The 14964-nt window shown below is 35.3% G+C and overlaps 1 protein-coding gene across 3 annotated transcripts in view; it reads right to left on the bottom strand.

Annotated features, from left to right (window-relative positions):
- The window catches only part of rims3 (regulating synaptic membrane exocytosis 3), a 146617-nt gene that overhangs the window by 115302 nt on the left and 16351 nt on the right, over nucleotides 1–14964 (bottom strand). For 2 of the 3 annotated variants that reach the window (XR_015516034.1, XM_087294703.1), the window contains exon 2: nucleotides 692–975. Coding sequence is in view for 2 of the 3 variants with exons in the window: in XM_087294703.1 (XP_087150829.1) it covers nucleotides 692–941 (250 nt within the window). In the remaining variant the exon portion in view is untranslated. Of the gene's footprint in view, nucleotides 1–691; nucleotides 976–14964 lie in introns of those variants that run through there. The other variant, NM_001100009.2, reaches the window with a different exon arrangement.

Below are 14964 nucleotides of genomic sequence, written 5' to 3' on the forward strand. Positions count from 1 at the left end.
TTTTACAGTGAATATAATGTAATCCTTATTAAAGTTATAAACACTAAAATTTATTGTGGCGGATGCTTTAAACCCTGAAATGTTGGAATGGAAAGGCCTTAAAGCGATAATTCACCCAAAATTATAAATGTACTCAATATTTACTTAACCTTCACTTGTTTCAAACGTTTATGAGTTATTAAAATATCTTTTTTTGTTTGTTTGTTTAACATAAAAAAGAAACTTATAAATCTTTGAAAATAGTGAGTAAAGTTTATTTTTGGGTGAACTACCTTTTTGAAAACGCATGCTTGTGATGAACTTTTACTCCATCATATTTCAACTCTGCATTAATTATAATCAACTATTATTTCAACTCAACACTGAAGATCCTGCTATGTGACTTTGGCGGATGCACACATTGTGATAATAATGCTGAAACAATATATTGTGCAGCCCTAGCTGGTACTTGGCACTGTAGAGCTGAACTGTAAAGTCAACTAAGGATAAAATATTTGAGTGAAGGTGAAGGAAAGCATGAAGAAAAATGAAGTGAGAAAAAAGTTACAACACATGCAGAAATACAAAGCTGTGAAGTTGTTCAGGGTGTGACAGTGAGAGGAAATTGAGGTGAAAGAAAAACGTAAGCATATCTGAAAGAGAACAGGAGAGTAGTTGGAGAAAGACGACTGTAGTATTGAAAGCAGCTTACCTTGCTGGTTGAGTTGCAGTGTGCTCTTGCTCCACTGTGACAGACCCACAATAGCCACCATCTTGGCTCCGAGGCTGGAGCGACGCTTCTTGTTTCCGGTCAGGCTGGTGCCGTCGGGTCCTGTGCTGCTGGGGCTTTTCTCCAAGCTGTACATGGCTCCACTGATGCTGGAACTGCGGACCACATTTCGGGCTGCCACTGCACTCATCCCGCCTGGGCTGGGTACGTCCACTGAGCTGCTGAGCATCATGGTCCTAGCCTCTGGTCACAGGGGTGGACTGAGGCTGCGAACAAAAAAGTGGGTCAAAAGTTGTTACAGTTCTATTATGGAACTAATCTAGGTACAGACTTTGCAAAACAAGAAGTTTTACATGAAATATTAAATCCAAACACCATCCTTTACTCAATTCATACTTCCGGCTAGTTAAACATTTATATATTGCAGTCATTTCAGAGCTGAATCTCCATGTCTCACTGTTACATGCCACTAGGGATGCTCATTTTGGCTAATTTTGTGAACCGGCAACCGCTGTGCGTTAACCAATTATTAACCACTAACTGGTCAGATTAATATTAAATTATTATCATATATTTATTAATTTTTTTCCGGTATATATATATATAAATCATTTAACTGATACCTTCAATCGGTTAAAACACACCTTTTTGCTTAACGGTGAATCGGTTTTTATGAGCATCCCTACATGCCATAATATATATCCCTCTTTTGGAATTTTCTATAAAAAAAAAACATTTAAAAGTATCAATATTTTTCTAATGAACCAAGTTATAAGCTTTCATATATCAGCAAGTCCTGCTGTGCAGCAGAATCTCCAGCACCGCTTTATTTCACATGTATTTTCCCCAAGTTTTAAATGAGATTTTGCTTTCTGTATTGAATATAATGCAATAAAATGGCACTGTGCCAAGAAATAATAGCTGGAAACATTTTTCAGTAGCACTTACTACATGAGCTGCATGTAAAAACCAACAATATAGTCTGCTTCAGGGGTAAATGACTCTTTTGAGAGAGTTCTTTATATTGAGTTAAAAACACTGTGGCCAGTGTAGCTTGAAACTACATAAGTAACAGTGAACTGCACACAATAAAAAAACTATTTTTAAATACCAAAAAAAAAAAAAAAAAATCCTAAAATGCATGTTTAACCCTCAATATGCTTCCAGCGAATTTAAAAGACACTGTGGTATAACTTTAAAACCAGGCCAAAAAAAAAAAAAACAATCTGACCCAAATTAAGTTTTGTGCATCCTGAAATCAACGTTTGCATTAAAAAAGTTAATCGGGGCTTCATCTATGAAAAAAGAAACTTTTAACTGGAAGTGACTCTGATTTTTTAATGTTTGACTATAAAGCTGCTTGCTTTAAAGCAATGAATTAGATGAGGTTCTAAATCCATGTGACTAAAATGAGATGCTTTCTTTTTTTAACAGCCACAATCAGATGTTTATTTTGTTATTGAGAAAAAATATTATCCTAGATGACAAAACTGGTTTTATGTAGGCCTATCACAATAATCAATATATTGACTTATCGTGCAATACTTAGAGACGACCTCAATAATTTTTGCCATTGCAATATATATTGACAAATTTACAAATAACTTTTTTTACAATGACATTTATATTCTACCTTACTGGTGTCAACGTTTTTAATTGGGCATTTACCTAATAGGACATTTAACAGTATATATAATTTACCTTTATAACATCAAATTATATAATCTAAATAACATTACGAATGATAAACATTTAAAAGTGTTTATAGCTATTTGCATTTTTATGTTGCTGTATAATCATTAAATAATCAGTGGCATAAAAATGACAATAATAACGCTAATCTTAACAATTTCTGTGACAATACATCACACAACAAAAATTCCTCATTGTGTCAGGCTCAACATGTTCCATGGGTATATTTTACCAATAGCCAAAACACACAATATGTGTCAAAAGCATAGATTTTTCTTTTATGTGAAAAATCATTAGACATTTAAATTGAGATTATGATCTATGATGAAATTTAGTACATTTTAGAGGGGATTAATATCAAAACAATCTTTTTAATTGGTAACATGCATTGCTCACGTCTTAACATCACTACTTTATATGGGATGTTCACAGTATTCTGTTTTTTTAACATAGAGCCCTATAATACTAGGGCTCACAGTAAGGCACAAAACATATTTGACGCGATTTGTTGCTATTTTCAGACCAGTGCAACAGTAATTTTAACATTTTGCACCACATTGTTTAAATAGCAAATCAATTTGCACCACTTTGTGGACTCATGAGCATGCTGGTCTATGAAGAAGGAGTGTTAAGGCGCATTGTTGGCGCGTTGCTATGGTGAGGAACTAAAAAAGACAGTTCCATTGACAAAATAAAAACTGATCTAAATCATGTTAGATATGAAAAAATTAAATGAAAAAAATTGAAGAATTAAAATATTACTAAATTATTATTTTCTACATGAATATAAAAAACACTGCCTCTGCTTTCTTCATGTCAGATGGCTTTTTCAGTTTATTCATGACAATTTGCTATCGTATAATATTATTATTAGCAGTATTATTATATTTGCTTTAATTAAAGCAAGTTTAGATTTGTCCACTTGTCGGTTTTGGCCCATATGGTGCATAAGAATAGAACGTGTATTTTGATATAACTTCTGACCACACTTCATTATTATTGCTCATTCATTCATTTGCTGGAAATTAGAACTGAATTTAGAAATAGTTTTGAAACCAATCTCTGCGCTTAACAAACTAAATTAAATATGTAGGCTAATGGATGTCTTCAGCGGAGTGCGTACAACACTGTTTCCATACTCCACCAAAGTAAAAGAGTAAAGTAAAAAGTATACATAAAGAGAAAGTAAAGTGGACGAATGGAGAAGGTTCACTCTTTATCCTCAGGCAGATGGTTTGTTTAACTGTTTTCTCGCTAGTAAGGCGTTCAGTTTTTTTACTCACAAAGTCCGCCAGATAAATAGCAAATGCGCCATGGTGCAACAAAACTGAGTAATAAGGGGAATGGGAGATTAGACTCTGATTGGTTTAATACGCGTTATAGTCATTACATATCCAAAACACATTAAGAGCATAATCGTAGGATCCAGAGTGCATTTTTCCATCCATTTAGACACGCCCTGAATGCTTTCACGCCATGTGCTTTAGACTTTGCACCTAGATCTTTTAAAATAGAGCCCTTAGATTCCAAAATTTAAAACGGTTGCATCTCAATTTAACTATTCAGCTTTCAGATTATGAAAAGATATTAATTTTAAAAAGTTGACACTTATGACAGGTTTTGTGGTCCAAATATTCATCTAAATTCCATTCACAACAGCATGGGCAGCATCGAGGTGTTTTGCAAACAGTGTCAAGGTGCAAAGGTAACTTCATTGTTCCCATAAGCAAAGTAGAGAAAAGAACCAGATGATTGGGTGCAGCACTGTGACTCAAATTGCTGCACATATTTATTTCTTCTGACCTAGCTCAGCATATATAAAGAGACATAAAATGTTCTGGCTCACTTATGCAGAATATTGCTGGCCTGATACATTATTTAAAAGCAGAACCAGCATGACATCTAAATGTGCGAGAGTGAGCTGACAAATAAAATCAATCCACTCTCAGAGAAAATAGCACAAAATTTCCCACAATACAGCGCGAGACAGGTTTGTGGCTCAGGTTGAGTAGCTGTGCGAATTAGAGCTGCAAATGAAAGAAAATGCAGGCTAATCCTGTGAGATCTACACTCTGAACAGCATCTGCATGTTTGTTTGTTTTCTCCTCTCCATTCTCTTTCTCTCATTCCCTTCCCCCTGCACTCCACTCTTTGCTTTGATCTGCTTTCCTCATATCAGCTCAAGTGTTTCAGTCGTCCCTCTTGGAAATGAATCAGCCTGCCTCCCTGAGTGATAATAATCATAATTTAGAGCTGGATCTGCACTAACGCTTCTTTGAAATGAAAATCAAATGAAAAGAGAGCTGGCTAAGTTTCATCAGTAATCAGTTTGATTTAGGTGTGTGTATGTGGGATCTGAATGGCTGGGAGTGACGAGTGGAGAACAATGGGCTGAAATGGGGCAAAACGGATGATCAAAGAGAGCTGAGCTCTAAACTGCGGGCACTGATAAGTACAGACAGGTTAACAGGGCACCTTTTGTCAAACGGCTCAATGAACAGACTGTATTTTAGCAAGACATCACCCGTGCTGACCTGTGCCTCACAGATGAAGTGCGACTCTTTTGGGGTCAACTAGGGGTGGATAAAGTGGATCCAGTTTGCTATGTCCTGATGGGACTCAAAGGAACACTTCCCTTTTAGCCTCATTTTACAGCTTTCCTAGAGTTGTAATCAGTATCTGTATTTATTGAGGGTAAACCATTGTCAATAACAATTATTTGTAAAAATTAGGAAATGCTATAGTTTTAATAAAACGTGGCATAACGTACACAAAAACGAGTCCCATGCCTAGCAGCAATGAAGCAATGTGCCATTTTATTTGAACATTCATCACAACATTGTTGTGTGTAAGCATTAATATAGAAATACAAGTAAGTTATTTCATTAACTTCACCACTTCCACCCTTTAGATTTTGGAGCATGTCTTACCTCTATCTCAGCTCAACAAAGAGCCCACAAGCTGTCAACTCGGCTACAATGAAAAATCCTCCAAGCGGTATGATGATATAACCCACGTGATTGCATGTTGCCAAAGAAATGCTACAATTTAGCATTGCATCCCAACATTTAATTCAGTAGGTTTGAAAGGTCTGCTTATTTTATTATAAGACATATGAGACAAGACATTTTATAATTATGGTGACACGGTGGCGGAGTAGGTAGTGCTGTCGCCTTACGGCAAGAAGGACGCTGGTTCGAGCCTTGGCTGGGTCAGTTGGCGTTTCTGTGTGGAGTTTGCATGTTCGCCCAGCGTTGCGTGGGTTTCCTCCGTGTGATCCGGTTTGCCCCACAGTCTAAAGACATGTGGTATAGGTGAACTGGGTAGGCTAAATTGTCCATAGTGTATGAGTGTAAATGAGTTTGTATGAATGTTTCTCATAGATGGGTTGCAGCTGGAAGGGCAACCGCTGCGTAAAACATGTGCTAAAATGGTAGTCCATTCTGCTGTGGCGACTGCTTAATAAAGGACTAAGCCAAAAAGAAAATAAATGAAGGAATGAATTTTATGATTACATTTTTTGTTTTGTTTTTTTGCACAATTTTTGGTAAGTTGGTCAATTTGGATAATTAAAAAAAATTTTCCACTGATTTATTAATAGATTGTCACAAAATTTCCAGCAACTATCAATACAGAATGATATGAAACATTATATTGTGACTTCATTGCTGTATCGCGCAGCTTTAAGTTAAACTGTTTAGTTTGACCATTTTTGAATTCATTCAATTGATATGGGCAAGGTGGGAACACGTTTAGCATACCTTAGCGTAGGACTGTGCAATAAAATCGGTATCGGTATTTATTGACAGAACACCATTGTTAATAATGATAAAAAATAAAAAAAAAGTTTGGTATGAAGTTTTGGTATGAAACGCTTTAGTTTTATTAAAATGTGGCTGCTTAAAGTGCGCCTTAATTTGAAGCAATGCCAATAAGCTTAGGGTGTAAGTTGGAGGCTGCCGATTTGCACGACGCGCACATGGGAGCGACACGTACATGCCGTGTAAGCGGCGCACACATGACATGCTTTTTCCAGGTACATCTAATTGAAAAATATCTGAACTTTTCCGAATGTAAGTAGAACTAAGCAATCTGCTTTACACTTTGTGTAGAATATACACATTTCAGTAATAAAGGTAGACTAATTACCTCAGTTAAACACAGTGCATCCAAACATTGCAGTGCTTTTTAAACTTAAGCTGCAGCAATAGTTTGTTTGTTTGTCATCCAGAAAACGGTTGACGGTCACCTAGTTACTAGAGACACCAGGGGAGCGTGAGCGCAAAGCGTATTGAACATGGGGAAGGAAACCACGCGCTTGTCACATCAGGTCAGAATAACAAAACACACGTGAAAATGAGTGTGGTGGCTAGCAGCAATGAGAAGATTGTAAATAAGGTAATGTAATAAGATTGTAAGGATGTCGCCAGAGTGACTTTTTTTAGTGACCACTAGCACCCTATCTAAAAAAATGTTTAGCATAGGGGTAATGTAGTCATTCAACTTCACAATTTGCAATGTTGCGATATGTATTTGATGGTTGGTTGCTTTACTTGAAAGCTCAGGTTTTATTATCATAATTAGCTTTGTTTACAGAGTTTGAGGTTTACTGTATCATTATTATTCACATCTTAAAGTTTCAGAGTTTACACTTTACCATGGCACACACTTTGTAACGTTTTATTTAACACGTTTATTTTATTACAAAGAGATGAGATATTTTGATTAAATATTTTTGTTTTTGATTATTATAACCATTTGCCTTAATAATGTTGGTAAATTAAAATAAAGTGCTAAATAAAAAATAATATACCTAAATTCATTGTTAAAAATAATTATTCAATAATTATCAATTCTGAATGATATGAAAGACGATATTGTGATTTTTTTTTTTTTGCAATATCGCCCAGCCCTACCTTTGCATGAATCATTAAATCAGATTTTAGCTTCGCGCTAATTTACAAAATGCATCAAAAGTGCAACAATTCAAAACTAGATTAAACAAAATAGATTAGTTCAATTAGAAACTGCACTAGAAGTGCGAGTAGGGTTTCAGTTTGCAAAGTTAACTAAAGATATTATGCATCTGACACAACATGACTTTTTACAACTATAATATGCATCACGTAATTGTTAGGAGTTTTATTTTTTTTCACTTTTAACAACAAGACTTTAAAAGAGGTTATTAAAACCAGCAGTAAGACTAAGTGGCATGGCTTTTTTGATTCTAAGTGAAATACTCCAGAAAAAAAATTTATTTAATTATTGTCTGACTGTAATGGAGAATATTTTACACAGGCAACTTTATGCATGTCCTGATTTTTTCTTATGTCTTTTTAGTATAATCAGACAAACGTGTTTGAAAAAAATGACATCATTAAAAATTTGATACTTTAAAGCAATTCACTCATGTCCTAATTTATATAATGTGCAGGTGTTAAAAGAATAAAAAAGCAAAAAGAGTGCTTGATGATAGGGACTTACTACTGCAGGAAACAACTGTGCAGTTTTAACTATGACTAGAGTCTGAAAAGATCAACATACAAATGAGATTAGACTAATTCATATGAGCTAATAAGACAAATTCATACAGTTTTTAATCTTGTTTTAATGAGTCAGCTGGAAACCCTCATGGAACAGCAACATCAGACCTGAATTAGATTCAGTGAATTGTCCAAATCCATTAAAATATACATATGAATAACAAGAGGTCTTAATTAAATTAGGGAAAATAGGGACAAAAAAAAATAAAGACTGAATCAGTAAACACTGCATTTTGTCCATTCCAAAATGTTTTATTTAGATTTACATTTGCATTAATAATTTATGTTTTGACAAATTAGTTTTAGGAAAAAACAAAATGCATGAAGACCTGGCTCTAAATAACTGGGACCACACAAACCACACAAATAAGACTATGATAATAAAAATGTTTGTATATATGTTTAATTTCAGAGGCCAATCCTACCTGTGTACATGGGTCTATAGCTACCTTTTGTCCACAAGCTAGACCAACACATACACTTATGCACTCATGCTGGTGTCAGCTCATGCTCTTGAAAAAAGTGTTTAAACAATTTTGTCAAAATACTTGTTCTAACAATTTTGTAGACTTCAGCAGAACCCGCCCATTCAGACGGTTCAGAAGTAGTTCAACAGTGAAGTGAATGCTGAAATGACCCTCTCTGTGCTCGCTCAATCATCTCTCCACAGCAGAGCAGCACAGATCTCTTAAGAAGTGGAGAGGTCATCATTATTCACTGGAGAAAATGGGCCGCCCATCCATCACTGGCCCGTTAGCCCACTTCTCTATACAGGAATTTCTTAATTTGGACCTGTGCTCAACACATTATCTTCTTATGGTGCTTTTTTTGGGTTGGAAAGATGAATTTTTTTGACCTCTTTGGAATGACGATGACAAAAATCGCAGCCTGGTGTGAGTTTACGGCAAGACACTGCAGGTGAACAGGGTAAAAAGTTAACTAATACTTATCGTATTTCCCCAGTTAAGAATTGCAAACATTTTTCTATGCTGTTTAAATATCCAGGCATTATGTAATTAAATATGCATTAATTTGCAAACTTTCATTTTCTCACATATTATAATAAAGCGTTTTTACAGAGGGGATTTTTTAGGCATGAAACTCTAACAACCGCCTCGTGGTCCATTCACTTGCAGTAGTACTGGCCAATCAGGAGAACGTCCTAATCCACATAATCATACTGTGTCATATCTTAGATCTGGAATACTATTTGATTATGATACCTTATGACCTCTCCTGCCCAACGCAGGAGCGATCTACTAAGGGGTTACTTCATTTAAAGCAGCTATACTTTTCATTAACTTGACTTCATTAAACTGAACTAAGAATTTTATTTTTATGCTACAACAGCAGAAACTGTATCAGTATAACCCTAACAGATCTCTTCTGCCAAAATCAAGCTTATGTATATTTTATACCAATGCCAATAAACGCTGGTTGAAATGATTACTCCAGAAGTTGTCATGGCTGAAACATTATTTTGTGTATGTGCTCCTGAACTGTAAATTTATGGCTCAGTACTAGAGGAAAAATCTACAGGCAAAATTAAGTTTAGCTTAAATACTTAAAAAATGAAAAGGTCTTATATTAGATTAAATTATGATATTGTGAAGGATTATGAACAACAATATTGCTTCATATATATTACCACAATATATCAGACAAGACACTTTAGGAAATAACTTTATGTTGTTTGTCTATTTTACTTTCATTGTAGACTAATTTGAATCAGTTGTGTTTCTGGTAGGGCATTAGGACTGAGAGAGGCTGTAGTGTTACACTAGGGACTGTTTTAACTTACTGAAGGATATTGTACACAGAGTTATTCTGTACTCACATTCGCTGTTTTATGTCTATAATGCAAAACGGCCCCTCTAAATCAGGGGTGCCAAAACTTTTTTTATGAAGGGCTAAAAACCCAACTTGATTGAGGCTAGTGGGCCGAAGCCATATTTGGCATGGGTAATTTACTAATTTATTTAATAATGTTTAACAATGGCAAAAACATTGCCTTTATTATTTTTCTTACATTTTATAATGAATTTATTACAGTAAAAACAAAACAATCTCATTTATAACAGAATTACACTTGTTTTTACCTTGTTTTGCTCCTCTATCCGTCGAGTGACAGTATTTACATTTTAAAATAAAACAAGATTAATTTACAACATTTAATTAAAACATTTTATTTCAGTTTGCTGTAAATAAAGTAAATAAAAGCAATAAAACAAATTAAAAAAATTTATTACATTTAAAAGTAAAAAAATTAAATAAAATTTAAATTAAATTTTTTTTAAAGCAAAACATAATGTCTTGTTTTAAGAAATAATATGCAATATGTTTTTTCTTAAAACAATCAAAATAATCTGCCAGTGGGGTAAGCAAAATAATCTTATGTTGAAAGGATAAACAAGATTATTTTGCTTACCCCATTGGCAGATTATTTTGCTGGTTTTAAGGGAAATCGCACTTAATTTTGGCATATTATTTCTTAAAACAAGACATTATGTTTTGCTTGTCTAGAAAATTCTTCTTGATTTAAGAATTTTTAGATAGTTAGACTAGAAACCAGACAAAATATCTAAGTAAGAAAAGCATTTTTTCGCAGTGTGTGTTAAAGTCATTTGCTCCAACCTTCTCCGTCGTTCTTATTCTCCTTTCAAATGGGACGCTGGGCCAAATCATAGGTTACAATGGGTAAACTTTGGTCTGGGCAACGCAGTGGCACAGTAGCTGGTGCTGTCGCCTCACAGCAAGAATGTCGCTGGTTCAAACTTTGGCTGGGTCAGTTGGTGTTTCTGTGTGGAGTTTGCATGTTCTCCCTCTGTACTCGTGGGTTTCCATCAGGTGCTCCAGTTTCCCCCACAGTCCTAAGACATGAGGTATAGGTGAATTGGGTAGGCTAAATTTTCCTTAGTGTATGAGTGTGAATGGGTGTGTATGGATGTTTCCCAGAGATGGGTTGCAGCTGGAAGGGCATCTGCTGCGTGAAACATGTGCTGGATAAGTTGGCGGTTCATTCCGCTGTGATGACCCTGGATTAATAAAGGGATTAGGCAAAAAAGAAAATAAATGAATGAATGAACTTTGGTCTGTGGGCCCTACTTTGGCCATCTATGCTCTAAATCCATAGGTAATCCAAATGCTCCTGCATGTAAGTTAATAAACAACTCAATTATGGGTGACAATTTATTCTGTGGTATTGATATGTACCATCATACCACACAGCCATGCCAGAGGAGTAAACCCGCGCTGACACACGGTGAACATGCAAACTCCATACAGAAAAACCTCATTCTTCCATGGGTTTAAACTGGGGACCTTCTTGCTGTGAGACAACAGTGTTAGTGACCAAGCCCAAAATGTCCAAACTGACAGGTTTTTAATTTTTTTTGTGTATTTTAGCCAGCATTGTCTTCAGTTATAACCAAGACAGATCATGTTTTCCTAGGCTATACAGTCATTGAGTCATTGCATTTCATTGAGCTGTCTGGGTGAGTGTGGAACACATGAGTAACCAATTAATCAAATTACAGTTAATAGAGTTGAAATCATAATTGCTTTTGGCCTCGTCACTTTTTTGGCAATGGATACATTTAATTGCAGTTATTAATCAATCCACTCAATGAGGAAAAATTTACTTATTTTACTGAAAACACAGGGTACAGTTTTAAGGTTTCTATAGCACAGGGAAAAGCCTTTTAACTGCTACCAAAAACAATTCATCATTAATTCACACTACGGGCTAATATTATGGTACATTTCACAAGATGGTAGAAGATACAAATAATAAAAACTATGTTATGTTATGTTATGTTATGTTATGTTACGTTACGTTACGTTACGTTACGTTACGTTACGTTATGTTACGTTACGTTAAGTTACGTTACGTTACGTTATGTTATGTTATGTTATGTTATGTTATGTTATGTTATGTACGTTATGTTATGTTATGTTACGTTACATTATGTACGTTATGTTATGTAATGTCATGTATGTTTTTTTAGGAAACGTTATATTTACAAGTGTTTATATACACTCCCCGCCACTTTATTAGGTACCCTTGTCCAACTGCTTGTTAACCCAAATTTCTAATCAGCCAATACCATGGCAGCATTTACCTGTAGGCATGTAAACATGGTCAAGATGATCTGCTGCAGTTCAAAAATAGCATCAGAATGCGGAAGATTTAAGTGATTTAAGTGATTAAGTGGGATTTTCACGCACAATCTTTTCTAGGGTTTACAGAGAATAGTCAGAAAAAGAGAAAATATACATTAAGCGACAGTTCTGTGAGAGCAAATGCCTTGTTGAATGTACAACACTTCCTACTTTGAAGCGGATTGACTACAGGAGAAGAACACACCGGGTGTTACTCCTGTCAGCAATAGAAGAAAATGTAGCCTGTCCTGAAGAGTCTTGATTTCTGCTGCGACATTTGGTTGTAGGGTCAGAATTTGGCATCAACAACATGAAGCATGGATCCATCCTGCTTTGCAGCAATGGTTCAGGCTGGTGTTGGTGGTATAATGGTGTGGGGGATATTTTCTTGGAACACTTTGGGCTCATTAGTACCAATTAAGCATTGTGTCAATACCACAGCATAGCTGAGTATTGTTGCTGACCATGTCCATCCCTTTATGACCACATTTTCTGATGGCTACTTACAGCAGGATACTCCAGCCATATCATAAAGCGTGAATCACCTCAGTCTGGTTACTTGAACATGACATTGAGTTTACTGTACTCAAATGGCCTCCACACTCACCAGATCTCAGCCCAATAGAGCAGCTTTGGGATGTGGTGGAATGGGAGATTCACATCATGGATGTTCAGCCAACAAATCTGCAACAACTGCATGATCTTATGTCAATATGTACCAAAATCTCTGAGGAATATTTCCTTGTTGAATCTACGCCACAAAGATTTAAGGCAGATCTGAAGGCAAAAGGGGTCCAACCTGGTACAGATAAGGTGTGCCTAATAAAGTGGCCAGCGAGTGTATGATACTTGGTAACAATTCTTGCCAAAATAAAAATATTTTGAAACATACAGTTACTATGATATAAGATAATAGCATGAAAGAAGATTTTGGTAAACTCTTGACTCTTACTGCTCACCGCAATTGCTTTATTCCCTCTTCCTCTATTTCTGTATATTCTGACATTGCACACAGAATGTGTGACTTGTTCCAAGTTGCACTCAGCTGGTGATTTGAGGCTGGTTCATTTCTACATCACACACAAGAAGGTGCGAGTGAAGAGAGGTAGGGAATGTGTGAACACTTAACTCAAACACACAGTCCTCCACATGCTGTCTGTATGCTTTCTTTCAATGGACGAACTATGCTGTGTCACAGTATGAGTAATGCTACAGTCACGCTGACTTACACACATGAATTGAACTACGGTGACCCACAATACTCTCTCCATTAACACACTGAGAATGCTTGCTTGAAAAATTTGTACCAGCCTTTGGACATTTTAAATGAATTAACATGGCATATTGAGGAATTATAGATGAAAGAATTGAAGAATTGTACATTGTTAAAATCATTGTCAAACGGGGATGACCTATTTATCCTTTAGCTTGGTCCCTGATTTTATCATGAGTCATTGCAGTGGAATGAACCACCAATTACTCTGGCATTTGTTTTATGCAGTAGATGCCCTTCCAGCCACAACTGAGCACTGAGAAATACCCATACACTCTAAATTTTACCTAGTAAAACACGTTAATAAAATACAATTAATTAGAAATTTTATAAATAATATGAATAATTGTCATGAACTTCTGGCCACAGCTGAATGTGACCTACAGTATAGCAGATTATTAACCATGTGGATGGATGATAACAGCCTTCTGAGCCAACCAATAGGTGCAGAAGGCCCCTACTGGCCTTTATCTATCAGCTGATAAACACTGATAATGACATTTAATTGAGTGATAACATTCGAATCAGCTGCAAATGTCTAAAATCACCTACTACTTGTAAAGGTAATACATCTGAATTTGAATTTACTACATGAACAATAGAAAAGTATCTTGTATGAGTGTGAGTATGAAAGGTATATGGATGTACTACATCTGCCATTTGTCATTATAACATGACAGTTGTTATGTGTCCATGTCAATGGCTTCACTACCATTCAAGAATTATCTCGTTTGGCATCATGGGATAGGAAAGTGTCTGTTGGATGTGCACTACAGAATCTTGTTGGAAGTAATAGGTCATTCGGGAACTGCTCACCAACTGTTTTTTTTTTTATTATAATTTTGGATATACTATTCTGCTGACATACTGCATTCTCACATACTAAATAGTAAGAAAGTATATGATTTTAGATGCAGAGATAGTTGCCAAAAAAGAAGAAAAAAAGGCTGTTAAGTAAAGTACTGATTGTATTGAAAAAGTTGGCTTTGATTGTTTCATGTCACGTTAGGGCACTGTGTTTTGGAGGAGGCACACCAAAATAAAGGGATCAGAGGAAACATTAAATATATATTTTATATTTTAGATATACTGTATATATTTATATTTTTAAAAGTTATATTTATATTTTATTATAAATAAAAACACAATAAAAAATATTCTTTATGTAATTAATAATAATACAAATATATCAAATTTTGTAACTTAATATTTAAAAATAAAATAAAAAAATATTATATATACTGTTATTAACAACTCATCCTAATGTTATTCCAATCCTGAGACCTTTATTCATCTTTGGAGCACAAATTAAGATATTTTAGATGAAATCTGAGAGCTCTCCGACCCTCCTTAAACAGCAATGGACCCAAGATGTTCAGAAAAGGAACCATAGCAAAAACTTTGTCAAAACATTCCATGTGACTTCAGTGGATCAGCTGTAATCATAAGAAGCTCCAAGAACACTTACTTTGCTGATATCTTCTACATCAGGTCATGGGCACATTTATGATATATGTGGGGCAACATTTAAAAAAAAATCCTTTCTCCCTGACCTGATGACCTGATGTAGGAAGATATAGGCAAAC

Source organism: Danio rerio, chromosome 19, assembly GCF_052040795.2.
Source record: "Danio rerio strain M-AB ecotype USA chromosome 19, GRCz13ab, whole genome shotgun sequence".
Taxonomy (NCBI): Eukaryota; Metazoa; Chordata; class Actinopteri; order Cypriniformes; family Danionidae; genus Danio; species Danio rerio.